The sequence below is a fragment of the Staurois parvus genome, unplaced genomic scaffold, assembly GCF_062004578.1.
Source record: "Staurois parvus isolate SC_StPar_1 unplaced genomic scaffold, SC_StPar_1.0 ptg000393l, whole genome shotgun sequence".
NCBI classification, from domain to species: Eukaryota; Metazoa; Chordata; class Amphibia; order Anura; family Ranidae; genus Staurois; species Staurois parvus.
Window position 1 is genome coordinate 402,617 of NW_028318189.1, and position 27,144 is coordinate 429,760.

Genomic DNA, 27,144 nt, shown 5'->3' on the forward strand with positions numbered 1-27,144 from the left:
AGGTTTCAAAAACACAAGGAGAAATAGGTCGCAAATTCGGTACAGGGAAAATGTGTCCCAGCCGGGAACCGGTCTATTTGAGGGCTTCACAAGATGTTTCCTGAATGCTCTCACCATTGCTGGAAATATGGCCAGGATGGACCGATGATCCTTGTTTTTTGGAACTTTCCCTGTATGTGAGGCTTCTGGAACTCGCTCAAGAAAACTATCTTTAACCTCATCAATATCAGTCTTAGTGATAATCCGGCAGCTTTTCTACTTCACCTTACACCTCTCTCTAAAACATGTTACAAGAAATCGCTTTTGATTTATCTATTTGGTGCAGCCAGGGCATGTACACCAGTATACTGGAAATGTCCAAAGCCACCCACGCTACATTTGTGGTTTAGAAAGGTTAATGAAATCAAGAGCATGTAAGACCTGGTTCAGTTGGGTGGACTACACATCTTCTCAGATGTACCAAACTCTGTTGGCTTCTGTTTGATGGATTGAGAAGTCCATCTCCTGGCCTGTTTGAGGCCTCCATCCCTCCACTACTGTACATGATTTTGGCCTCTCCTCACTACTCTTTGACCCCACTCATTTGTTTTCTCTACCTCTCCTGTTTGGGTGTGCCCTAGGCCCATTTCTAGACTTTGTCCTAAGTGCTAATTTCTGGGTCCTGCCCCCTGAGGGTAAAGCTGTCCATTCCCATTTTGTCTCCCAATCCCCACTATCTTGGTAGGGGCTGTGTTACAAGTCTGTGAGTAGACTACAACTGGAGCCTCATATATTGATTCCCTGAATATGATCTACTGTAAATGTTTTTTTATGTGCATGTTGCTGGGTCCTCACTGAACAAAGTCAGTTCCCAGCTGGGACACATTTTCATTGTACTCATATCACAACCACGTTCTCTGTGTGTTTTTTTAAACCTTTAAAAAAAGAATTAATGAAAAAAAACTCTTTGGTAAACCCAAGCAGGTGGAACAAGGATGCATTCTTGGATATGGAGTTAGTGACTGCATGAACACAGGAAATGGCTGATAAGCGTCACGTAGATTTACTTACGGGACTGCTTTGGCGATTTAGCTAATGTTCCCTTCACAGTTCGACAATGTGAGTTATCTCCTCCGCAAACCCCGCACTTATCATCTTCTTTCATGGAGCCAATTTCCTTGTCACATCCGATATGCTATAGTACAAAGGAACAACACAGACACAGTGTCAGATAAAACTCGTAGAAACTCTTCTGAATTCAGACAGCTTAGCAGACTATAGGTGTAGTGCTGTATTTTATTTGTAAAGTCAGTGTTCATTTACAGTGCAAAACTTCCCTATCTGTATTTTCAGAAAGATATACATGAAATTGAAATGATAATTAAGTCTTAGTATGGCAAAATGTTCAAAGAACACAACTGATAAGCAGCTGACAGGCGAATGGACAACCAAGTCAGACAAACATAGCTTTATTGCAAATTTGTAGATAATTCCCAAAGTTCTTTTGTGAGTGCATTAATAAGGTGATGCTGTGGGTCACAGAGGACAGGGGGCTTATATAAAGGTTGCTTCTCAAATGATGTGTGTATCAGATAAAATAAGTGTTTTTGGATTCTTTCGCAGGTAAATGATTACACATCCTGTACATAGGCATCTTCTGTTGATAAATGCTTGATAAAAGGCACTGTTTGTTATGCTGCAATGAGATCATTGAATATACTATATTTCAGCATATACACTCACACTATACATTGTTACAGTATATAACAATGACTGCAATTATTCAAGCACCAAAACTGATATGACCCTGCTTGTTTCATGTCAGCAGTTAACCAAACCAAGTAAGGCTCCATTCACATTTGTCGTGTGATTTTTATTGCAACTTTACAGTGTGACTCGATGCGACTTTGAATGAGTGCGACTTTAGCTTTGACCAAGGATGATTGTTTGTGCTGTACAAAGTCTCACACAAGTCACACACATAACATTCAGGTGCGACTTTCATGGGACTTTAGAGGGATACATTGAAGTCTATGGCCCTCAAGTTGCATGAAAGTCGGACTAAAGTAGTGCAGGAACTACTTTCAAGTCGCACAGATATGAATGGTACTCATTAGGAAACATGGGGAGCGACTTGTCATGTGACTTTGAACCCAAAAGTTGCATGTCAAATCACACAAGTGTGAATGGGCTCTAAAGAAAGTATACAAACAATAGCCCCAAAGCGTGCAGTCAATGTTGACATTTCCTTTACTGCAATCCTGACAGGGCCCTTTTGTGTTCAGGTTACCTCTGATATTCAGTAATGCTGACATACTGTAAATATAAGGCTCCATTCACACTTGTGCAACTTGCCATATGACTTTGGACACTAAAGTTGCATCGTACCCCATGTTTTTCAATGACAACCATTCAAATATGTATCACTTAAAGTTGCAGTGACTTTAAAGTAGCACTACTTTGGTATAACTTTCATGCAACGAGTGCCATAGACAACAATGTAAACCCACAAAAGTATGAAAGCTGCACCTAAATGTTATACATGCAACAGCCGACCATTATCATTAACGAAAGCCAAAGTCTCATCCAAGTTGCACCCATCCAAAATTGCATCAAGGTTGCACTCCAAAGTCATACGAGTACAAGTGTGAATGGAACCTAAGGCTACTGGACTGAGAAGGTAAAATGAAAGATTCCCATGTCCAATAAAGAATGTTAGTGCTCCAAACATCAATTCTGTGACATACTAAAAATATAGCTTGTAAACAATCACATACAGTGGTCAACAGTTAATTTCTCACTAATTCAACCACATACTGTATATAGGCTGCCCTTTAATAATTCATACCTATCCACTACTTAATGGCTCTGTAATCATAAAAAAATTGTCCTGAGCTAGGTTCACACCTATGTAGTTTGAGTTTGATTCGTTTCTGCAGTGCTTTTTGCGATGCGTTTTGCATTTTTCCACATGCGTTTTTGATGCATTTGGCGTTTTTCAACTTGTTGCTGGGCATAATGCATCAAAAACGCATAAAAATGCATCAAAAACGATTCAAATACGCATGAAAAATGCACTACATGCTTTTCTTCAGCGTCTCCATTGACGTCTATAGAACCAAAAACGCAACATTTTGGTTTTAAAAAAGTCCTTGACCCATTCCAAAAAACGCACCAGGTGAAAACGTGGAAATATGAACCTGTCCCATAGAAAATCATGTTAAATGGACTGCTCTGCATTTCTGCAAAACGCAGCAGAAAAACGCATAGGTGTGAACCTAGACTAACTGGGTTCTTCTGCCGCTGCGCTCCCAAACCCCTCCTTTTTTCCCTCACTTCTGTTTCTTTTGAACAAACAATGCATGTTACTTGTGGTCAGGCACACTCTACACATCCCATAGTCTACAGTCCCTATTCCAACTAAGGAGCAAACAAATTGGGTGGCTACCTTCTTCAATATAATGGGACCATAGAGAATGAATGTAGCCACTCTCTATCACAGCAGCAATAAAAGAATTTGGAGAGAGATGACTGAGAACAAAAAATACATTTTTTGAGTTAAGAAAACAAAATTGAATCAAATTTTTTTCTTAAATTAGAGTTTAATGCCACTTTAACACCTTGTTTAGACTTACTTTGCTTTCTGAAGCACGATCTGCATTTGGACCTGTGTTTGGATCACTCTTCAGGCAGCAATAGGCAGGCAGTAAGAAGGCATTGTATTGTATTGCCTGTTCACTGCCTGTTTTAACCCCCTAATTACCAGACAACTATTCCACAACCGCTCTTGTTGTACTCAGTTGTGGGGTGGCTGGAATGTGGCACCATTCACTTGGATAAGGAATATTGCCCACTGAGTGTGATGAGGGGTATAATTACCTCTGTGGCACCCTTGGATGATTCCTAGCAGCAACAGGGGGAGCAGTAAAAATGTTGCTCAACTGTGGGGTCTTAGAACCCCCCCATCTGAAAGTGTAAACAAGCCCTAAGTCCTGGTTCACACTGGATGCGACTTGGCATGCGATTTGCATGCCCTGCGACTTCCAAATTGCATGCTAAGACACACCTATTGACCGCAATTGGAGCTGTAATATTGGTGCGGGTCCGACTTGGTCGGAGCCACACAGTATTCAAAAGTAGTACATGCACTACTTTTGGTGTGATTTGCATAGACATCTGTATCAGATGTCTTGCAAATCACACCTGAAATCGGCGGGTCCTCCGACTTCAAAATCTTGTGACTTCACTGTAAGTCGCACAATTTCAAAAGTCGGGCTTGATGTGAACGGAGGGTAACTGTGCTGTTGGCACTAAAATAACTGTCCAAATCACTGTTCAAGTCTGGATTGTTCAGACATCCATTGTCCTCCTCTAGGGAGGTACTAAATTGCTCTGCACTTCTTCCAGAGGACCACGGGCTGGGTGTGGAATGAGGTTTTAGGTGCCAGTAAAAAAGACCTGTACAATAGGTAAAAGAGAAAAGAGAGTGCAACCATCTGGCACCATAAAGTGCATTTAAAAGCACAATGTGTGCACTGACAATGTACCCAGGAGATGAGGTGCAGTGTACATGGTTCAGCATGGATCAAGCTCACCCTGGAGAGCAATGTGTTTTGGGGGGCATGGCCTACTTTAGCAAGTCTCTTGGTCTAATAAAGGGCTAGTAACGCCCCAAAAACATTGCCTTGGATACCAGGGAGTAGACTTATGAGGTCAGCAGAGCTTGGAATGAGGTGTGTACACCACACCCTATCTCCTGGGTACCTGTGAATACAGAGGTTGTGCTTTTAAATTAAGTGCTCAACCACCTGTTTATACCACCCCCTGTGAGTGAGGTCCTAAAGATTGTCTTTATTGCTCCAGATGGTTGTGTTCTCTCTTGTCCTGTGTGTCTGTTATCATGGGCCCCATATGCGGTATCTGAGGGAACTACAGGATCTTCATTTGAGGACCCTAAAGAAGAATGTGTTAACCCTTACCTGGACTCTGCAACTAAAGCGATACAGCCCATATGGGAGAAGTTTATGTTCCATTTTTTACAAGATCAAAACACAGGTTATTGTAGGAGAAGGTGAAAAACTCCTCCCACCATCCCATAAAAAGGTTGGCTTGAGAGAACATTTAGCGCCCATAGAGGCACCGTATAGTTGTAAATAAATTTCATCAAATATAAAAAAAATTGTGAGTCAAAAGAAAATCTACACACTTAAGGAGGTAATCCTGGAGCTCAATCGCATAAGAACTATATTTTCTAAGATGATTTCTCACCGCTACCAAAGCCAAAGAATGAGTTATAGACAGGGGCGGACTGACAACTCATGGGGCCCCGGGCAATAGGGGATCATGGGGCCCCTGTGTCGTTGCCCAAACTCAAAAAAGCCTATGAAAAAGGTACCAGGGGCATCTCATGGGGCCCCCTACTGACTCCGGGCCCTCGGGCAGTGCCCGAGTTTCCAAATGGTCAGTACACCCCTGGGTATAGAGGAGTGTAATGCAGTAACATCAGAGGTAACTCAGACCAAGTCTTCTGTCCACTGTACATGTTGGAGTTCAAACAATACACACCCATGTCTCCAATGTGACCAGCTAACCTCTGGACAAGGGGCTGCAGATGTATATCAACCCACTCACCCAGGGGCTCAAGTAAAGAGTCTATCCCTGCGACAAAAAGGAAGCCTGGGCACAGGAACTTGGGCTTTATGAATTGTGGGCAAATAATGAAACACTGGCACAATAGGGTCACTTACTGTCAACAGGTCTGCAATTTTAGCACTTAAAATGCCAAATTCCTTGCCTTCATCCACCAAACTATACAATAACACTGTTTTGTTTGGGAGGACAGTAAGGGGTTTATTTACTAAGGCTGGTTCACCCAGAATCTGGTGAACATGTGCATGGTAGCCAATCAGCTTCTAACCTCAACTTGGTCAATTAAGCTTTAGTAATAAAAACTGGAAGGCGATTGGTTTCTATGCAGAAGTGCACCAGGTTCTGAGTGAAGCGACTTTAGTAAATAAACCCCTAAGTGTCGAACTCGCTCAGTTGTCTAAGGCCCCGTTCACACGGGCGTTCCGTTTTTGTCATCAGGTCAGTTTACATCCGTTTTTTCATCAGTTTACATCTGTTTTTCATCAGTTTACATCTGTTTTTTTCATCAGTTTACATCCGGTTTTTTTCATCAGTTTACATCCGTTTTTCATCAATTTACTTCAGGTTTTTCACCCGTTTACATCCATTTTTCATCCGATTACATCCGTTTTCACCCATTTTAATCTGTTTACATCTGCTTTTTGTCCGCTTTGTTTTTTTTTTTTTTACGGAAGAAAAATAGGGTTTTCTCCCGTTAAAAAAACGATGTTAACGGATACGGACATTAACGGATGTAAACAAATGATAATCCGTTTACATCCACTAGTCCATAGAAATACATGGGTGTTCGTTTTTCACCCGTAAACGGACAGATGAAAAGGGGAGTAATTCTTTTTTTTTTAATCCTGAAATGCTTCCACCAACAAACCTCTGGCATGAATCGGATAGCAGTTTATCTCCCTTTTCTGTCATGCCTCCGCCTACTCCACATACACCTTGTAATGATTCAGTTTACAACTGATCCAATGTTAATCTGGCATAGGAATCTTGAAATAAATTCAAACCGCCGCTTCAATAGTATCAGAGGTATACAAATCAGACTGGGAACCATTCATCACCTGATTTTCAATGTCAATTACTCTTTGTGCATTTCCACTGATGTCATCATTATAAAAATGTTTGTGTAATAATACATTTCTGAGAAATTTATTAATACCCAAAAGAGTAGAAAAAAACTTTGAAATGAAAGGTGGGAACAAAAGATAATCTTATAGAAAGCATGCAAAGATCAGAATAAGTGTGTAGATTTTCTTTTAACTCATAATTTTTTCATATTTGTTTAAATGTATTATTTGCAACTATGTGTTGCCTCTATGGGCGCTAAATTTTCTCTGTCTCTAGCCAACCTTTTTATGGGATGATTGGAGGAGTTTTTTTATCTTCTCTCACAATAACTCGTTTTTTGATCATCTGGTTTGGTATGGCAGATTTATTAATGAGGTGCGCATTATTTGGGAAAAAAAAAGGTGTTAATTTGGATATGGATCGTTTTCTGCAATACATCAGTGGTATTGATCTCATTTTAAAGTTCACTGCTAATTTTAATGATAAAACCATTGTTTTTTTGGATAGTACATTAGAAAGGGATCCTGTTGATCATTCTGTGAATACTAAAACCCCACAAACCTACTTCTGGAAATGCCACTCTCCTGGCTAGTAGTTGCCATTTAGCGCATACCAATAAATCCATCCCTGTAGAGCCAGGAGGAATTATTCCACTGAAGATTCCTTTTCCTCAAAACTGTAAAATAATTAGTGAGAGACTTAGGTCCAGGGGCTATCGTCAAAGGTCTATTGACAGAGGGTATAGGACTGCATCTGCTAAACAGAGAGACTCTCTATTGGAATATTCCTCTAATGCAGAATCCAATATTAACCGCTTGCCCTCCAGAGGATTTACCTCCCTTCCTGACCAGGCCATTATTTGCGATACGGCGCTGCGTTACTTTAACTAATTGTGTGGTCATGCAACACTGCACCCAAATGAAATTTACGTTCTTTTTTCCCACAAATGGAGCTTTCTTTTGATGGTATTTGATCCTCTCTGCGTTTTTTATTTTTTGCGCTATAAACAAAAAAATACCGCCAATTGTGAGAAAAAACAATATTTTTTACTTTTTGCTATTAAACATGTCCAGTAAAAAAATGTAAAAAAATCGAATTTTGTCATAAATTTACACCAAAATGTATTTTGCTACATGCCTTTGCTAAAAAAAAATCCCAATACGTGTAAATTAATTGGTTTATGTGAAAGTTATAACGTTTACAAATGGCAGTATATATATACTGGAATTGTTTTTTAATTAGAAATGGCAGCAATCAGCAGCTTATAGCGGGACTGCGGTGGGCATTTTGACACGGTACTAATGACACTGGACAGGAAGGGGTTAACATCTGGGGCGATCAAAGGGTTAACTGTGTGCTGTGTGTGTTTTACTGTGTAAGCACATTGCTTGTATTTCTCTGCTACGCACAGGGGAGAGATCTGTATTGTTTACATACAGACCTACCCCCCCCCCCATCAGCACAGGGGAGAGATCAGTATTGTTTACATACAGACCTCCCCCCCCATCAGTGATACTCGGCGATCACCAGGTGCCGGTAGGGAATCACTGGCTGGGACCTGGTGATCGGCAGCTGTGGCCAGCAGTGCGCCGCCTACCTGGAAATGCAAAATCACGTATATATATGTGTGATTTTGCGCAGTCCTACCCCTCTGTAGCAGTATTTCTGCTATAGGGCAGCGGGCAAGCGGTTAAGAATATGGGAAAATTTAAATGCAAAGTATCACTATATTGTCTTCCCAATTTACATTCAGGTTTATCTCCCAGTCATGTAGTTTCCAGCAGTACAGTAACACCTTGGTTATCTTTTCCTGGTTGATACAGATGCAGACTGAAAACTTGCAGATACCGCCTCTGCACTGTGTGACCAAGGATTTTATTTCATATGCCACAAACAGGACATTTTAAGATTCAACAATATATCAGTTGTGGTACAGACCATTTAATTTATCTTATCCAGTGTACTGCATGTAAATTACAGTATGTCGGCTGCACCATCCCTCTGCTTTGCTGTAGAATCGCTGAACATTATTGCAATAGCCTTAATAAAAATGCTAGGGACATTTCAAATGTTTCCAAACATTTTAAAAAATGGTAATATGGCTTCATTCATTTTTAATGGTATAGAAAGACTGTTGCTGGCTAAAAGGGGAGTCCTAGCTAGTGGACTAAGTGCTAGTGGAGTGTAAAGCGCGTTAGATGGAGTCCTGTATCCCTGTCATGTTTGTGGAATATGTTGTAAAAAAAAATAAAGGTGATTGTACTTGATGTGTGGCCATCTGATGTTTGTTTGCATATTGGAGTCTGCTGCGGACAGGGCCAGCACCTGAGGATCAGTGTGTGTATGGTAGTGGAAGAAGGAACTGACCTGGAGCGGTGTTTTGTTTTTTTTTTTTCTGTACTGGGAGGTGATAGATACAGACACTTACTGCAGCGAGAGGTATACTGGATATATAGACTACAGATAAAAAAGAACAGACAAGGGCGCACTCTTATCGTGCATTACCGTGGTATACCATGTGTTTATTAAAAAGACAAATGAATGTATACTCACCGACCAATGATATTGAAAGCAGTGTAAGTGGTCCACAAAAACAGTCACAAAGATATGGTGTCCTTGATAAGGATAAGCTAACGCGTTTCGGGAGCTAAACCCCCTTCCTCAGAGCTAAAAATGTACCTACTGGCCACAAGCCTATATACCAACTAAATGTCAAAAGGAGGATGATAAGGCCCTTCTACTCACCGGATAGAAAATATGGCAGTATGACAAGAGCAGCACTGCCTGCAAAAAGTGGTTAATTGAAAATCCATGCGGAGTAATATAACTGCATTAAATAGCTCCTACCCGCCCCCAGTGGCCCAATTCCAGAGCACACACAAAAAACAAAAAAAAAACAATCAAAACTACATGTAATGAACAGCAACCTGTAAAATGCATAAAGTACAAGCAGATTGTTATAAATAAAATGTGCTGGAGGTGTACTTACATTTACCCCCAAGGAGAGTAGTCCTGACCTTTGATGGACGGTCACTACCCCAATGGAAACTGCCCCCAGTGGGAAACAGCCAAGATGCTGCATGGCAATGCATGTAGGGTAGTGTGTGGACATTGTTAATATTATTCTATGGACAGGTATATAACACTATGAGATAACCTGGGAATAGGTGAAAAAATGAAAACAGCGTGGCGTCCAAACACCCCTCCACGCTGGTAAACAAAGACATAACAGGCTCCATGCTGAGGGTACGATGCGGCCTGTCAGCGCATGCATGCCGCATCACACACGGACCACGCACTCACGCCATACCACACATGAACAGCGCGCGCCGTGCCTAAACACGGACCTCGCATGCGCCAGGGAGCCGAGCCACCCGACACTGATCAAAGATATGTGTCGTCCAGGGGATAAAAAGAAAGAAAGGGAAGTGTGACTCCCTGAGTGGCGCTGGAAAAGCGCCACTGATAAACGATGAATAATGAATGAATAAATAAAGTAAATGAATGAATGATATAAATGATATATTACTGATGATGATGAAAAGAAAAAAAAGAAAAATTATTAAATAATTAATATAAAAAATAAAATGAATTGAAAAATTAAAAAGTTATTAATTAAAATTGTTATATATAAATTAATATTGTATGGAATAAGTATATGAGAGACACCTAGCGTTGGGGTATAGACCGGGCCAACAGGGGCACAAACATGAATATATATGCTAAAATAACAATAAATATATATATGTATAAATACATAGTATAAAAAATGTATACAACTGTGTATACATACATATGCAATGCAAAATTTCAATGTATGCTACGTATGCGTATCTGCTCAACATCATGAGCCACAATAATGATTAAAAGCATGTAAACACATACAATTAAAATGTATATATAGTAATGCAGCCAAGTAAACAATACAGTAAAAAATTTAATAAAAATTATATATATACACCATAGAAAATATACATATATGAAATCCATACAAAAACTAGACACATGAAGAATAAATGTATATATATATATATATATATATATATATGGAGGGAATGTACATATTGAATGAGAGAAAGAAAGAAGAAAAAAAAAACTCTATACAAATAACCATAATTAAATATAATGAAAAAATGAGTAAGAAAAGAAGAAAAAGGACAATTAAAAATGATTAATCTATTTTTATCTTTTATCCATCAATAAAGGCTGGAATAATGTGTAAAAAAGTCACCAAGGATGAGACAAAAACAAGAAAGTGACCTGATATAACAGCGAACCTAACAATCACAGTTAGTTAAGAGGAGACTAAACCAGGGATTGTACATCAAGGGCATCATTGAGGCCCTTAGGCAACAACATGTCTAATTTTTTAATCCAATAGGACTCTCGTTGGCAGAGTTTTCAAAATCTTCTACCTGTATCAATATCTCATTGTATATTCTCAATGCCAAATACCTTGAGACCCACAGGGTTTTTGTCATGTTTTTCATTAAAGTGACAAGGCACAGTGTGTTTGTCAAACCCATGTAATATATTGCGTTTATGCTCCCCGAAACGGGTCCTCAATGAACTTGTGGTGTGACCACATACAGAAGTCCACATGGGCAAACCAGACCGTAAATAACAAACTGTGTGCCGCAGTTGATGAACTGATTGATAGGATGGACCCTTCCATCAGTGCCCATGAAATCCCTTTTTCTATGCCACATAAAAGGGCAAGCTCCACAATTGGGCACCCCGCACTTGTAGCTACTTTTCTGGTCAAAGATGGTATTCCATACAGAAATGGACCGTGTTTTAGTGGATTTGACCCTACTGGGAGCACTCATGCTCCTCAGATCCCGTGGATGTCGGAAGATGACTTCAGGCCGAAGCGGCAGGTGAGCAGAAAGGTGTGGGTCTTGGGCCAAGATGCCCCAGTATTTATTCAATATCCTCTGAATATTGAAAGCCTTCTGATTACATCTCGTGCAAAAAGCAGCATGGTATGTTTCCCTATTGGTATTGGGAGTATTGGCCTTCAATGCAACATGAGAATCAACAGATGAAATGTTTGTCTCAGAATAAAATTATCTATAATTATGGTATGCCTCCTCGATATTGGTGGCTGCATAATCCTTTTCTAGAAATTTTTTCTTCAAAAGCATACTTTGAGTGTCATAATCTTCTAAAAGGGTGCATGTTCTCCTTAATCTGCAGAATTGCCCAAAAGGGACATTCTTAATCCATCTGGGATGATGGTGACTCTTAGCATGTAAGTATGCATTCCCGGCTGTGGATTTGAAATGCGTCTTGGAGATTATCCGTGAATCAAGTCCCATTCTGAGTTCCAAATCTAGTAACACAATGTTGTGATCATCTACCACATTAGTGAATTCAATCCCATATGGGTTGGATTGGCAATAGCAAATAAATTCCTTTAGTCTGGTAAGGTCACCATTCCGTATGATAAGAATGTCATCAATATACCGGGTATAGAGTACTAAATTTGCACCAAATGGATTATGTTGCCAGATGCAATTCTGTTCCCAATATCCCATAAAAAGGTTAGCATAGCTGGGGGCAAATTTTGCTCCCATAGCTGTGCCTCTAGTTTGCCTATAACATTTTTCCATGAAGGTGAAATAATTGTGGGAGAGTTTTGTATGGATTTCATATATATATATTTTCTATGGTATATATATTTTTTTTATTAAATTTTTTACTGTATTGTTTACTTGGCTGAATTACTGTATATACATTTTTATTTTATGTATTTACATGCTTTTAATCATTATTGTGGCTCATGATGTTGAGCAGATACGCATACGTAGCATACATTGAAATTTTGCATTGCATATGTATGTATACACAGTTGTATACATTTTTTATACTATGTATTTATACATATATATATTTATTGTTTATTTTAGCATATATATTCATGTTTGTGCCTCTGCTGGCCCGGTCTATACCCCAACGCTAGGTGTCTCTCATATACTTATTCCATACAATATTAATTTATATATAACAATTTTAATTAATAACTTTTTAATTTTTCAATTCATTTTATTTTTTATATTATTTAATATTTTTTTTTCTTTTCATCATCATCAGTAATATATCATTTATATCATTCATTCATTTACTTTATTTATTCATTCATTATTCATCATTTGTTAGTAGCGCTTTTCCAGCGCCACTCAGGGAGTCACACTTCCCTTTCTTTCTTTTTATCCCCTGGACGACACATATCTTTGATCAGTGTCGGGCGGCTCGGCTCCCTGGCGCATGAGAGGTCCGTGTTTAGGCACGGCGTGCGCTGTTCATGTGTGGTATGGTGTGAGTGCACGGTCTGTGTATGAAGCGGCACGCATGCGCCGATGGGCCGCATTGTACCTGCAGCATGGAGCCTGTCATGTCTTTGTTTACCAACGTGGCGGAGTGTTTGGACGCCACGCTGGTTCCATTTTTTCACCTATTCCCAGGTTATCTCATAGTGTTATATACTTGTCCATGGAATAATATTAACAATGTCCACACACTACCCTACATGCATTGCCATGCAGCATCTTGGCTGTTTCACACTGGGGGCAGTTTCCATTGGGGTAGTGACCGTCCATCAAAGGTCAGGACTACTTTCCTTGGGGGTAAATGTAAGTACACCTCCAGCACATTTTATTTATAACAATCTGCTTGTACTTTATGCATTTTACAAGTTGCTGTTCATTACATGTAGTTTTTTTTTTTTTGTGTGTGCTCTGGGATTGGGCCGCTGGGGGAGGGCCTTTTCACCCTCCTTTTGACATTTAGTTGGTATATAGGCTTGTGGCCAGTAGGTACATTTTTAGCTCTGAGGAAGGGGGTTTAGCTCCCGAAACGCATTAGCTTATCCTTATCAAGGACACCATATCTTTGTGACTGTTTTTGTGGACCACTTACACTGCTTTCAATATCGTTGGTCTGTGAGTATACATCCATTTGTCTTTTTAATAAACACATGGTATACCACGGTAATGCACAAGGAGAGTCTGTTCTTTTTTACCAGTGGTCAGATTTCACGATCTTTGAAGGACAGTACCTCTTTGTCTGGCATTCTGATATTTTTTAAGTCTGCATGAGGATTGGAGCTCTGGTTTAGTTTGTCTGTCATATAGACTACAGACCTGCATCCCCTCTGGACTTAATCACAGGTGGAATGTGGACCTGTTTCTCAAGTGAGATTTTTTTTGTCTTTTGATATTTTTCCTCCCTTTATTTCTCCTATTCATGGTTTGCTTTGTCTTGTTTTGTTTTGCATTTATTTGTTTATGATTTATCTGATATTTTGATAATGCAATTACTTTTTTATTTATGCAGTGGTACTTATACAGTAGGTATATCAACATGCTGATGTCTGGTTGCTCTTGCTTTTATACATTTTCTTTTTTATATGTATGCATGTTTTATACTGCATAATTTATTCCTCCTTCCTGGAGTCATGTGATCTTGGGAGGTGGAATTGACAATTATGTTTGCACTATTTATAAGAGTCATATTCACTTGTTTGTTAGCAATGATTGGAGGTTAACAAGACCTTCCGGGCTGGAAGCCCATGCCTGCAAGCTGTGGATGATTAAGGAGGTAGTGGCTCTGTTTCACCTGTCTTACCTATTCAATGGTAGTACCAACGCCAATTGCACAGAGATATCATTTTCACTGGGACTGCACAACAAAGTACCGTCCTGTGATACGTGTAACCCATGCAGCCGCCATGTTTGATTATGGAAGGACAGTCGGGTGCCTGCAAAAACCAAAGCTCAACTGCCTGTTTGTTTAGCCTTTGACCACAAGTGTAAATAAGGCCTAAAGAATATGAAACTTAATTTTGTCAATTTGCATAATCAATCATTCAGTTATGTATACAGCCCACATGGTGGCAATAGTGAGTTAAAAAAAAAACCCAGATCTTACAATCCGCAGAAACAAATTGGCATCAGTACCTGCATCATAAGATAAAACTACAGCTAAAGGCTACAATGTAACATTATCTATTTATTTATTACAGGTACTTATATAGCGCCGTCAATTTACGCAGTGCTTTACATATATATTTTATACAATCACATCAGTCCCTAACCCTCAAGGGGCATACAATCTAAGGTCCCTAACTTACATTCATACATACACATACTAGGGCCAATTTAGACAGCAGCCAATTCACCTACCAGCATGTCTTTGGAGTGTGGGAGGAAACCGGAGTACCTGGAGGAAAACCACGCAGGCACAGGGAGAACATGCAAATTCCAGGCAGGTGGTGCCATGGTTGGGATTCTAACCAACGACTCTAGTACTGCCAGGCGGAAGTAACAGCGTTTGTTGTTAGCAAATGTAAATGCCAGCCAAAACGTTTTAAATTTGAATTTAGTGGGGAAGGTTTAGCAACTCAGTCAGAATTTTTGTCCTTTTTGCGCCCCCCCCTTATTTCATGTCAGTTCTCATGGACCTTAAATAAGGTAGGATCTCTCCAACATACAATGAAAGGACATCTTTAGTAAATTAGCATAGGAGTAGGACCTCTGCAAGTGTTTTTATTGGCTTGAGTTCAGCTCTACATGTTTCCTATTAATAATAAGATATGTCCTTTAGCTGTGATTGCAAATCCCATCTTGCAAAAAAGGTTGCCCAATGAAATCTATATAGTATGTGTAAAGCAATAAATATGTTATCAAGCACTAGCATTGAGAAAACAGTGATAATAAATCTTAAGTTTTATTAAAGTAGAACTACAGGCAAAACTTTTTTTCATTCTTTGTTAGAGTAAGGGAGGGTTATTTTTGCCATCTGTATCCCATTGGGGAGATTTCCATTCACTTCCTGTCCCAAAGCCAAAACAGGTAGTGAGAGGAAATCCCTGCAAATTAAGGGAATTCCTTGGGACCTCCTTGGTCACCAGAACCAGTGTCCCCATTGGAAGATTTCCCCTCCATTACTGTACTGGGGACAACCGAAAATGTGGGATTTTTTTTTACTCTCACTGTGAATGATAACCGCAAAGAGGACAAATAAAGGGGGTGACTCTCCCTAATGTGGGCACCGACAACAATAAAAACTGACAGGTGTTCCACTCCCTCTCCACTCTATCCAAAACTAAGAAAAAACTGTTTGCCTTTAGTTAGATTTAAAGGCATAGTTCACCTTTACCAAAGAACTGCCTATGGAGTTTTTCTAATCTCTCTCTACTCTATCCAAAACCAAAAAAAATAAGTTTTGCCTTTAGTTATACTTTAACCACTAGCCTACAGGGCACTTATACCTCCTTCCTGCCCAGGCCAATTTCCAGCTTTCAGCGCTGTCACACTTTGAATGACAATTGCGCGGTCATGCAACACTGTACCCATATGAAATTTTTATCATTTTTTTGTGACAGATAGAGCTTTATTTTGGTGGTATTTATTCACCTCTGGGGTTTTTTATTTTTTCTTAAACAAACCAAAAACCACCAAAAATTTTGAAAAAAATGTTTTTTCTTAGTTTTTGTTATAAAATTTTGTAAATAAGTGATTTTTCTCCTTCACTGATGTGCGCTAATGAGGCTGCAGTGATGGGCACTGATAGGCTGCACTGATGGACAATGATAGGTGGCACAGATTCGCGCTGATGAGGAGGCACTGGTAGGTGGCACTAATGGGCATTGACAGGCATCACTGATGGGCACTGAAAGGCGGCACTGATAGGCGGCACTGACTGGCACTAATAGGTGGCACTGACTGGCACTAATAGGTGGCACTGACTGGCACTGTTAGGCGGTACTGACTGGCACTGATAGGTGGCACTGTCAGGCACCGATAGGCGGCACTGATGCGCACTGATAGGCGGCACTGATGCGCACTGATAGGCGGCATTGATTGGCAGCAGTGATAGGTGGCACTGACTGGCACTGATGGGTGACACTGAAAGGCAGCTCAGATGGGCACTATGTGGCATTGATGTGCACTGGTAGGCACTGATATGTGGCACTGATGGGCACTGGCATAAGGCACTGATGAGCACTGACATAAGGCACTGATGGACACGGACAGGTGGCACTGCTGGGGCTACACTGATCATCAGGGCACACTGATCATCAGTGCCCTGTTGATCTGTGTACATGTTCCCTTGCGGAAAGCCGATTACCGGCTCTCCTCTCCTCTGTCAGCGTGACAGCTCGAGAGGAGAGAAATGCTGATAACCGCATTTCCCTGTTTACATGTGATCAGCTGTGATTGGACACAGCTGATCACATGACCGAGCCGACATCTTTTCGACTCTTTCCATGATCGGTGATCTGCTGTGTCCGAGGGACACAGCGCATTGCCGATTGCCGCGCTGCGAGCTCTCTGAGCCGCGCATGCGCAGTGAGACTGGGAGGATGTCATATGACGTCCTCCCAGAACGAGAGAACCACCTTGCGCCCGTCATATTACTATATGGCGGGCGGGAGATGGTTAGGCACTTTCTGCAGCTGATTTTATTGTGTGTTGAGTATGCATCCTCCTTATGTTTTAGTCCCTGCCTATGTTGCTGCTTTAAGTGGAATTCCTGCCCAACCATAACTACTCTTAATAATGTCCCCTCCCCACTCTTGCTAGACATGCAGGATCACGTGATTGAACTGGAGATGACTGAAAAAGGTAAGTATACCAATCTTTTTTTTTTTAAATTGGGTTTGCAGCATAGGTAGCAATAGGGGGGAGGGGACATTTTTAAGAATGGTTAGGCTGAGTTCACATCTGGCTGGTGCAAGATTTCCACATCACATTTTTATGCACATTTTTTACACATTTCTAGGTGCTCTTCCATTAAACTTAGAATGTGTCTTTTCATGGAAGGGCATCAAAGTCTTGCATGCTGCAACTTTGATGAGCTTTCATAAAATGGGCTTCGTAATAGAATTTAATCGCAGCGCACCTAAAAACACATGAAAAACGTACATTAAAAATGTGATGCAGAATAAAAACATACTGCACAGATATAAGTATGGCCTTATGGTTAGGCAGGAATTCCACTTTAAGCTGGTGCCATCACTGCTGCCTTAGGTTTTCTGTTTCAGGGAGGCTCCTTCGTCTTGCAGCATCTTATGCATTCAGGGATTAGAGTTGTATCTCCCTAAACTGTGTGCAACATGGGAAAAACACTGCGCCATAGCCTAGGATTGCATGGCACTACCCTGCTCCTCCAAGCTAACAGACTGTCTTGAGTCTGCACTCTCCATTGTTAACTCTTTCCTATGAAGATTGGAAGTTCAGGGAAGCAGCATGGAGAGCAAGAGCAAGCAACATTGAAAGTTATAAATCAGGGGTGCTCAACCCTTTGAAGAGCGAGGGACACTTAAGTGATTTGATAACCGATCGCGGGCTGCAGTGAAATGAAATGGTTCAGAATTTCTATTTTTTTAATCTTGAAAAGCGTAATAAACATTTTCCTCCAGCAGTTGCGGAATGCTGGTGGGAGTGAGAGGAAGAGAAGCCGGCTTTCAGTGGGAAAATGGAGAGGCTAGAATAGATATCCTGTAGCTGGTGCTATAGAGGAAGTATCGGCATAAGCAGCTCCTGCTCCCTCCATGGCCGCCTGCTTCCCCTGCTGCTGGCTCCGGCTCAATGCACTCTGATGCTCTGGGGTGGTAGGATAGCAAGTCCAGATTACCAACCCCGAGCATGCGCTTCCCTAGTTTGGGGTCCAGGGCCACATCAGAGGGTTCATGGGTTGAGCACCCCTGTTGTAAATGCTGGGAAAATAATTTTGACAAAAAGTTTACTGGGAATATTTTATTGTGTTCGATGTGTTAACACAAAAGCACACTGAGGGTACTCATACTACTTCAATGAAGAGCAGCCAATACTTTCTTAATAATTTCTTCATTCACTGTACAACCAGGGCTTGTGTTTGCAAAAAGAAATAACTACAAGAACCATATGTGAAATAGTAATTAGGTCTGCTTCCACTGCCTACTGCATCTGGAGAACTAACGTTACTGCAATAAACATAATAAACCAAGATGATCAGAAACACTTTAGGTAAATATTTCCAACCATGTACTGAACTACCAGGAGATAAGAATCTTTCTTATTATTTTTTCACATTAAAGGACTTCTTTAATAAAAAGAATTGTTAAGATCTGATATGTTCAAAGACATGGATGACCACAAGCAAACATCTGTAAGCAGATTTTCAAATTTTTCCTTAAAGTACATAGTTATAAAAGAATGTTCAGATTACATACCGGCTAAAGAGATGGGTTTCTTTTTGTGACAATTATGCAAAATTTAGATGTGTAGCTATCAGCTCAACCACCTGTTTTTACATCTTCACAACCACAAGTTTATTATCTTGTTCAGAAATGTAGCCGGGGGGTCGTAAAAGTATACAGTTGAGCCATAGTTTTACTGCCCCCGGACTGCACACCTAAACAAGAGCATGCATCCGCAGCAAAAATTAAACCCTGTGTCACATTTAGAGGGCAGTACCAAAGCTAAATGCAACCCATTCAAGCATTGGGTTTGCAGTTCCAGGGTTAAAATAGGCAACATATTACCTCCTCATCGCCACACACCCTCTAAAAAGTGGTGCACCGTAAGAACTGTCTAAGACATCCTTTGTATTGAAGAAAATATACTTCAGACAAGGAAGCAATGTTGGGTGAGATCAGTGTTAATGAAGTTTAAATATCCACAATAATATTCAGTTCAAAAGCTAGCGTTCATCAATGTGTCTAGAACAATGTTTTTGCACAGACGTAAATAACAGACAATATTGTTTTGATCCAGAATAACCCCAAATGGGATTTGTTAAAAAATATATCAAAGGTCATTCTGTGTAAGTGGCAGTATCTCATTACAGAATTGGCTGTTATATATTCTAGATCAAAGCACTTACCACACATTCTCCTCTGGCACAAACACTGTATGGATCTTTATAGCTACATCGGGTACCATCATGCACCACCTGATTCATGAATACCACATCTCCTGTTTCCTTAGACTGGCATATGAGTTCACACTTCTGAGCATCTGCAATGAAAACGTGATTGCAGTAAAGGTTTGATGGTGGAAATAACACTTCATTAAAGATAAGTGATCTGGCAATAAACTACCTACATCTCTTCTCTGGTCTCATAAACAGAGGGTAGATACAAACTATTAATGTTGTCTACAAATCCTACCTAAAATTATTCTGTTGTGCTATATCTTGGTATTAAGAATTCATACCTTAAGGGTTCATTCACATGACTGCACAAGGGTGGTGAGATTCAGTAGATTCTTGCCGGGGGGGGGGGGTGACATCACTCATGAGCATGTGCCAAAGTGAAGTCATCCTGGCACAATGGCAATGCACTGGAATGAAAACAGAGCTGTACATGTCCAGCTCAGTGCACATTCTGCAGAGGACTGAGAACATGCTGGTAAGTGTAATTTATTATAGAAGAGACATTCCATGTCTATTTTGCAATAAAAAGACTATCTATTCACAATATTTTTAAATTTTGACATTTAGTTCTGCTTTAAAGTGAAAGTGAAAGCACGACTGCAGGACTTCTCCAGGTCCTCCCCCATCCTCTGGAACTCACTGCCCCAATCCATCAGACTGTCGCCTTCCCTATTCACATTCAGGCGCTCCCTCAAAACCCATCTCTTCAGGGAAGCCTACCCCACCCTCACCTAACGGCCATCCTCCCTCATTCCTCCCACCACTTCATCCCCCTCAGCCACTTCCTACTGTACCTTTACCCCCTCCCTCCTAGATTGTAAGCTCGTAAGAGTAGGGCCCTCTTACCCCTCGTACGTTGTTTGTTGTTGTTGTACTGTGCCATGTATTGTCCCCCCTATTGTACAGCGCTGAGCAAACCCTTTGGCGCTATATAAACTCGTAGTAATAATAATAAGTACACCCATCGATTTAATGGTTAAAAAACCAGTTACATTTCCAACATGCCAAGAATGCTAACTGTCACATTTGTTTGTGTTGTCAAGCAAACTGTTTAACCATCAAATAGATGGTGTCATATCTGATCACATGTGCAGCATCATGGCAGCTGCAGACTAAAGTGGAACTTTAACATAAAAAAAAACCAAATTGACAGACAGGCAGGAATTTTAATGCAGAAGAGATAAGCTTTGTCTCTTCTGCATTAATGTTACTTAACTGCCTGTCCACTCCTGTACAGCTCACTGTACAGGTCACCCCCACCTGTCCAATGACAACAACCGGCAATCAAGACCCGGAAGCTGATTGCTCAAAGATGTCATCGGCCAGGTGAGTAGCAGAAGTACGCCGAGGTATGTCGCATCGCTGGAACTGAGGTGAGCATTGTTCCACTTTAAACAGAAGCTCAGATGGCAGCTCCCTTGGCTCAGGTTCAGTATTAAGGGAGAGTTATATTGTATAGTGGAAGTTTTAGGGAAGTGTGGGTTAAAAAGGAAGGATAAGGTTCAGTGTAAGGGAAAGATAAGTGTTAAGGATGTGTAATAGTTAGGGGAATATGGATGATTACATTTAAATTCACATTTGATTTGAGTTTAAACTAATGTTTACTAAGAGACACTGTTACATATGAGCACTATACAATCTTTAGGATTGGCCTGAATAGATATTGCTGTTAAAGCAGAACTTGAATTGCTCTCACCATCATGATGCTCATATGGAAGCCAAGTGTGCTTGGTATTCTGGTAAGTATAGTAGGAGTTACGCTGTGAACATTGCTGAGCACGAAAATCTTCAAATGGTCCTCTGCATTCTTCATTGTTACACATCTGATATTCATAGGTGGGACCAGGACAATCTCGACCACCATAAGCAGGACTGAAGAACATAAAATACCAAATAAATGATGCTGGACAAAGATAGCAGACAGTTGATTCTACCATCCCAATCACAAAGACTACACATGAAAAAGAAAGCTTGTACAAATATGTTACACCTGGTGTTAGCAATGTGTTCACTAATCATTTAGGACTTCCTTCCAGAAATTGATCTTCCACAAGTCAGAAAAACTATTTCTAACAGTTTTGTGCTAATGGAACTGGGTAATCCAAGTGTGTGCCTGGGATTTTTTCCAAATATGGATATTTACATTTCCTGTTTAAATATATACATCATTACTGTCTGGTCCTAAAGTGTATCCAGAGCAGGGGGGGACTGACCATTTGGAAACTCGAGCACTGCCCGAGGGCCCGGGGTCAGTAGGGGGCCCCATGAGATGCCCCTGGTACCTTTTTCATAGGCTTTTTTGAGTTTGGGCAAGGACACAGGGGCCCCATGATCCCCTATCGCCCGGGGGCCCCATGTGTTGTCAGTCCGCCCCTGATACAGAGTTTAGGCTAAAAATGTTTTATTTTGTTTTTAATAGATTGCTGGGGTTTTAGAAACCACGCTAGCTTTTACTGTTTGAAAAGCTGGATAGGTGGTGCTGGAATTCGAAAAGTGTCTTTGTTCTCCCAGAGGTTTTCACTAGGGTTGATTTACTAAAACTGGAATGTGCAAAACCTGGTGCAGCTGTGCATAGAAACCAATCAGCTATTAGTTTTTTTTGTCAAACCCTAACTGAACAAGTTGAAGTTAGAAGCTGATTGGCTACCATGCAGAACTGCACCAGATTTTGCACTCTCTAGTTTTAATAAATCAACCCCACTGTGTCCCCACTAGAGTGAATCACCCTTTCGTTTGTCTGGTTGACCACCCACATTTTGGGTTGTCACCAGAACAGGAATAAAGGGTAAAACATAATAAATACATTTGTCTGGTGACAACTGTCAACTGATTTTCCTCACTTCAATTTCCTCTTACTTTCTGTGGTGTTTATGAGACAGGAAGTGAAAAGGAATATATCCAATAGGACACAGACAGCCAAAAACAATTCCTATCCAAAAATTTGTAATGGGTTTTGGCTTAAGATATACTGGTAATTTGAAAGATTTATTTGTGAGTAAGTATTTGCCATTACAGGATTGAAATGAAAAACTAGCAAGGGACCTGGCTTTTTCTGAATTATTGCATTTACAAAAAAAAAAGTTCTAAAACATTTTGTTTGAATTTGTTTCCTACTGTACATGACCATATAAATAACTTCTGAAATTAAATGGAATAACAATTTCCTTGTTGATGTCTCTACTGTAGTATTTTATGACAGCACATATATCGTGAGGGCAATAAAATACAATAGTACTAGTTGCAGATCTCGGTGAACTATATTTTTCCCATCATCACTTTCTCCGTTCACATAAAGTGTTTGATTTAAAGGACTCTTATGTTTTAGGCACCTCTGAAAACACATTTTGTCAAGGCTCAATTGTCTTAAAGTATAAACCGCTAACTCTTGTGATGACGTACAGCAGTAATAAATGAGAGGGGTAACGAGAAAAAGAAGAAAAAACATCTGAGAAAGTAGAAGCAGTTGAAACAGCAAATGATGGCTTTGAGCTATATTAACATTTGCCTTCAATAAATCCAAACTTCTGAAAATTTATTGTATTGCTATATCCCTTGTGCCAAGTCTGTGTTTATGTAATTTGAAAAAAAACAGTGGGGAAAGAACAAAAAGAGCATACAGATGTGACTATATGGAGAAGAAAGAACCACCAGAAGCATAACATATGTTTACATTTTGGGGAACTGGAATTTGAAGGAATACAAGGCACGAGTTAGAAGTCTGATCTATTCAATCTTCTGTATTTAAACTTATTAGACATTGCTTAGTACCAGCTAATTATTATGATATCTCCTATAGTCACTAAATTCTATCTCAGGTCTAAACATTTTTTGCCCTTGGCAGCCTAAAGAACATATCTTGAAATATTGCTACAGTACCGTGTTTGACTATACCTGCAGAAAATGCCCATGATATGACTCAAGACAAATGGTATGTGTAGAAGAAATACACAGCACCATACTCCCTGATGAACATATAAACACACCAATGGCAAATACCATTTTTTTTAAGCAATACATAATTTTGTGGTCTGTTACTGCTAAAGCTCTGGTGTGATGTAACACTTTAAAAATAAATAGAGCCGTGTGACAGAATGGTTTAAAAATTTTGACTTGTGATTTTATCTGACAATGGGAGCTTTTAAAACTCCAGGGTAAATATGGATTATATAAGAGTCTTGACTATATAGAAAATATCTTTCACTTGCTTTTCTACACAGTTTGTTGACATGCACTAAAGGAAAGTCAAACTGAGAATGAACAGGCTGCAAAATATCTGGTCATCACTTTAACTCACACGCTATTGGTTGACCTCTGTGCGACTTACTTCTCTCCAAAAAATGCTGTAATTTTTTTGGAGCCTCCCCCTTTTCTCATCATGACTGTATAGCATGTTATCATTGTTAGATGCAAAACTGGCTAAATATCAAGCATGTGAACAACAGATGTGAACGGCTGTGTTTTAATTGTGATTAAAAGACACTATTGATTAAAACACCAAATTTCGTCAAGAATGTTAATCCTTTATCTTCTAAAAGTATTTTTATATTTTAACTACAAACCTGCACCAATTTTAAAGGGTAACCCTAGCCACATGAATTATTTCTTTTATGTCTTTTTGTAACATTCCTAGCAATAAAACACACAAAACTGTATTTCTTAAGCACTGCAAAATATCACGCACAACAAAAAAGAAAAAAATAGAATTAAATAAAATGAAAATCTGTTGTTCTATGAAAATGTTTGATATATACCAGTAAGTCCTTTATAGCTCGCATTCTTTGCGGTGTGCTACTGTAGAGTTCAACTCAGCACAGCATAACACCAAACTGATTGTTAAATGCTAAGAAATACTGTAAAAAGATGTATATTCCATGAAATAAATGGCATCCAAGCATCTTTCTTATTGGTTTATCCTTTTACTCTTTTTTATCAATTTGTTTATTCTTGGCATTTAATTTTCCAAATCAGGGTCTATAGCAGAACATAATGTGACTTCCCTTACAAAAGGACTTTAGGATAAATAATTAGATTACCATGGTCCCTGTCTAGTTATTTGGTTATTTACAAATTGCCATGGTTAATGATGATGTTACCTTGGAATTTCATTGTAAAGCTACAGTAATTTTTTAAGTGACTACAATACCCTTATATTGTACTTCTTGTTGCAATGTGTGGCCACACATCAAGTTATTTTAAATGGGATAAGTGCATGCCTAACTTTTGATGGATGAGCAGTATCTGAGTTCCGCTCTGCTCCTACCAGACTATCTTGTACTCATTCTACAGATCCGATTGCTTGTTTCAGTGTTCCAAAATTTTTTGCCAAACTCTTATCCACTCTCATCTTTCATAGCAATGATTGAAACAGGACAGGCATTACCTAAAATTGCCTGTACAGCACAAGGTGGAATGAGATGGCAAAGGCTCAGGACAACTCAGTCCATTGTGATCCAGAACAACCAGTCCTTAACCAGAGATATGTAGGGACTTTTTGCCCAAGACTCCAGGGTCCAAATACACTTCTTTCCAAAGAGCAGGGCAACCCTAAACCGACAGTCCCCAAGACATTTCCCCTGAGCCGATGTTTACTCAAATCCTTGATGCAATGCATCAATGCCAAGCCTCCTTGACTAACCAGATAGACACTGTAGATTGGACCTCTCAATACCTAAGCAGGATGTTTGCAAAATCCGACCAATGGTCCAAGGGACTGAACAGAGAATCAGTGAAGTGGTGGATGTGGCGTACCCTTAAACAGCAGACTTTGAGGGAGCCAAAGTAAGGCTTTTGTGTCATTCTGCTATAAAAGTCAATCTGTAGGATCACCTCCAACAAAACAGCTTGCATCTTTTGGGTTTTCCTGAAGGATGAGAGGGTGGGAAGCCTACAGAATTCCTGGAAACAAGTCTTAAACAATCAGTGGGAACTTAGAATTTGAGCACCATGTACCCTTGAATGAGACCTTTGCCACAGGACTCCCCACCCAGACCACTCCTGAAGCGACTCCATTTCAATAGAAGAAATCTGTCCTCTAACCAGGACATTGTAGACTACCTACAATGGAAATCACATAGCTTTTTTCTGACTTCTCTGCTAGCATTCAATTGTAAATGAGGTAGAAAAGTGTAAATAAGACTGGTGTTAAAATTGTATGGCATATAGGTCAGGATAGTAAGCTCCCGTATAATGTATAATGATGAGACTCTCTTATATACAGAAAGAGTACAATATGTTTACAGGACATCCCTGCGTTTCAATACACAGTTGCTTGATTTTATCTCTCTGAGACTTTATAGGAAAACAGATCCATCTGCTTACTGGAAACAGAAGTAAAAAAACCTAAACGTTTTATGTAGCAGGTGGTAGAAATTAATGACTTAAATATACAATAAACACATGTCATCTATGCATCCACATGTTAATGCACTTTGTTCGCTGCAATTTTAAACAAATCTGGAAATCTTGTTTTTGCCTGTGACATACATTGCCACAGTAGTAAGAAATTACTGAATTGTTTAGCTATATTATACTTACGGTGGATTATTACACTGCCTGCTACGGGAGCGCACTCCACCTCCACAGGTTCGGGAACAAGAACCAAAACGTGACCATGAGCCCCACCCACCATCTTGACTATACGACTGTTCTGGGGTCTTCCAAATGCAGTGTCCTTTAAAGCACCACTGAAGATAATAAACAAATGCAACAATATCAGCAAGACATAAATATAATGTGTCAGTGCCATAACATTCACCACAGGGACAATACATAGAATCACCTAGTTTAATAAATCTAAAATGAATGTACTAATTATCTAAACATTGAATCATTATGGAGACATGTTGCTTGCATTATCTTATCACACAGATAAGTGCTAAAATAGAAACAGAAAACTGATCTCACTAGCTAATAGACTGAAATGATAAATATGCACTCACAATGAAATGACTTGATCGGGACATATTACCAAGAGAAACCATTCAGAGGTACTCAAAGTAATGCCAACAGATGCTTGAATACTCTCAACAGGTTATCTGGTATGGTATTTTTTGCATGTATACATGGCATTTATTACATACATAGAGCTTACAAGCAGGGGCGGACTGACAACTCATGGGGCCCCCGGGCAATAGGAGATCATGGGGCCTCTGTGTCCTCACCAACACCCAAAAAAGCCTATGAAAAAGCCAATGAAAGGTACCAGGGGCATCTCATGGTGCCACCTACTGACCCCGGGCCCTCGGGCAGTGCCCGAGTGTTCGAATGGTCAGTCCGCCCCTGCTTGCAAGGATTTTCAGATTTGCCTTGGTACCAGTGGTGCGCAGCAGATTTAAAAAATAGATATGTACCAAGAGCTGCAAGCTATGGGGGATAGCTTATTCACCCTTTCTGAACATTTGCAGCAGTCATGCAGTAGAGGAAACCAGCAAAGGAAAACAAAGAGAGGAACAACTGCAATGAACTTCTAGAACATATTACTTTTGAAATTTATTCAACTTGTTGCTACGCTTGGGAATCGGGTGTAAC

The 27,144-nt window shown here is 40.0% G+C and overlaps 1 protein-coding gene across 1 annotated transcript in view; it reads right to left on the reverse strand.

Moving 5' to 3' along the window:
* Positions 1–27,144, reverse strand: part of LOC149455476 (A disintegrin and metalloproteinase with thrombospondin motifs 14-like) — a 215,484-nt gene that overhangs the window by 48,299 nt on the left and 140,041 nt on the right. Inside the window, exons 11-14 of the mRNA XM_089686196.1 lie at positions 26,152–26,300; positions 21,314–21,489; positions 19,567–19,700; positions 1,051–1,174 (exon numbers count right to left, since the gene is read on the reverse strand). Of these exons, the coding sequence (XP_089542322.1) occupies positions 1,051–1,174; positions 19,567–19,700; positions 21,314–21,489; positions 26,152–26,300 (583 nt within the window). The remainder of the gene's footprint in view (positions 1–1,050; positions 1,175–19,566; positions 19,701–21,313; positions 21,490–26,151; positions 26,301–27,144) is intronic.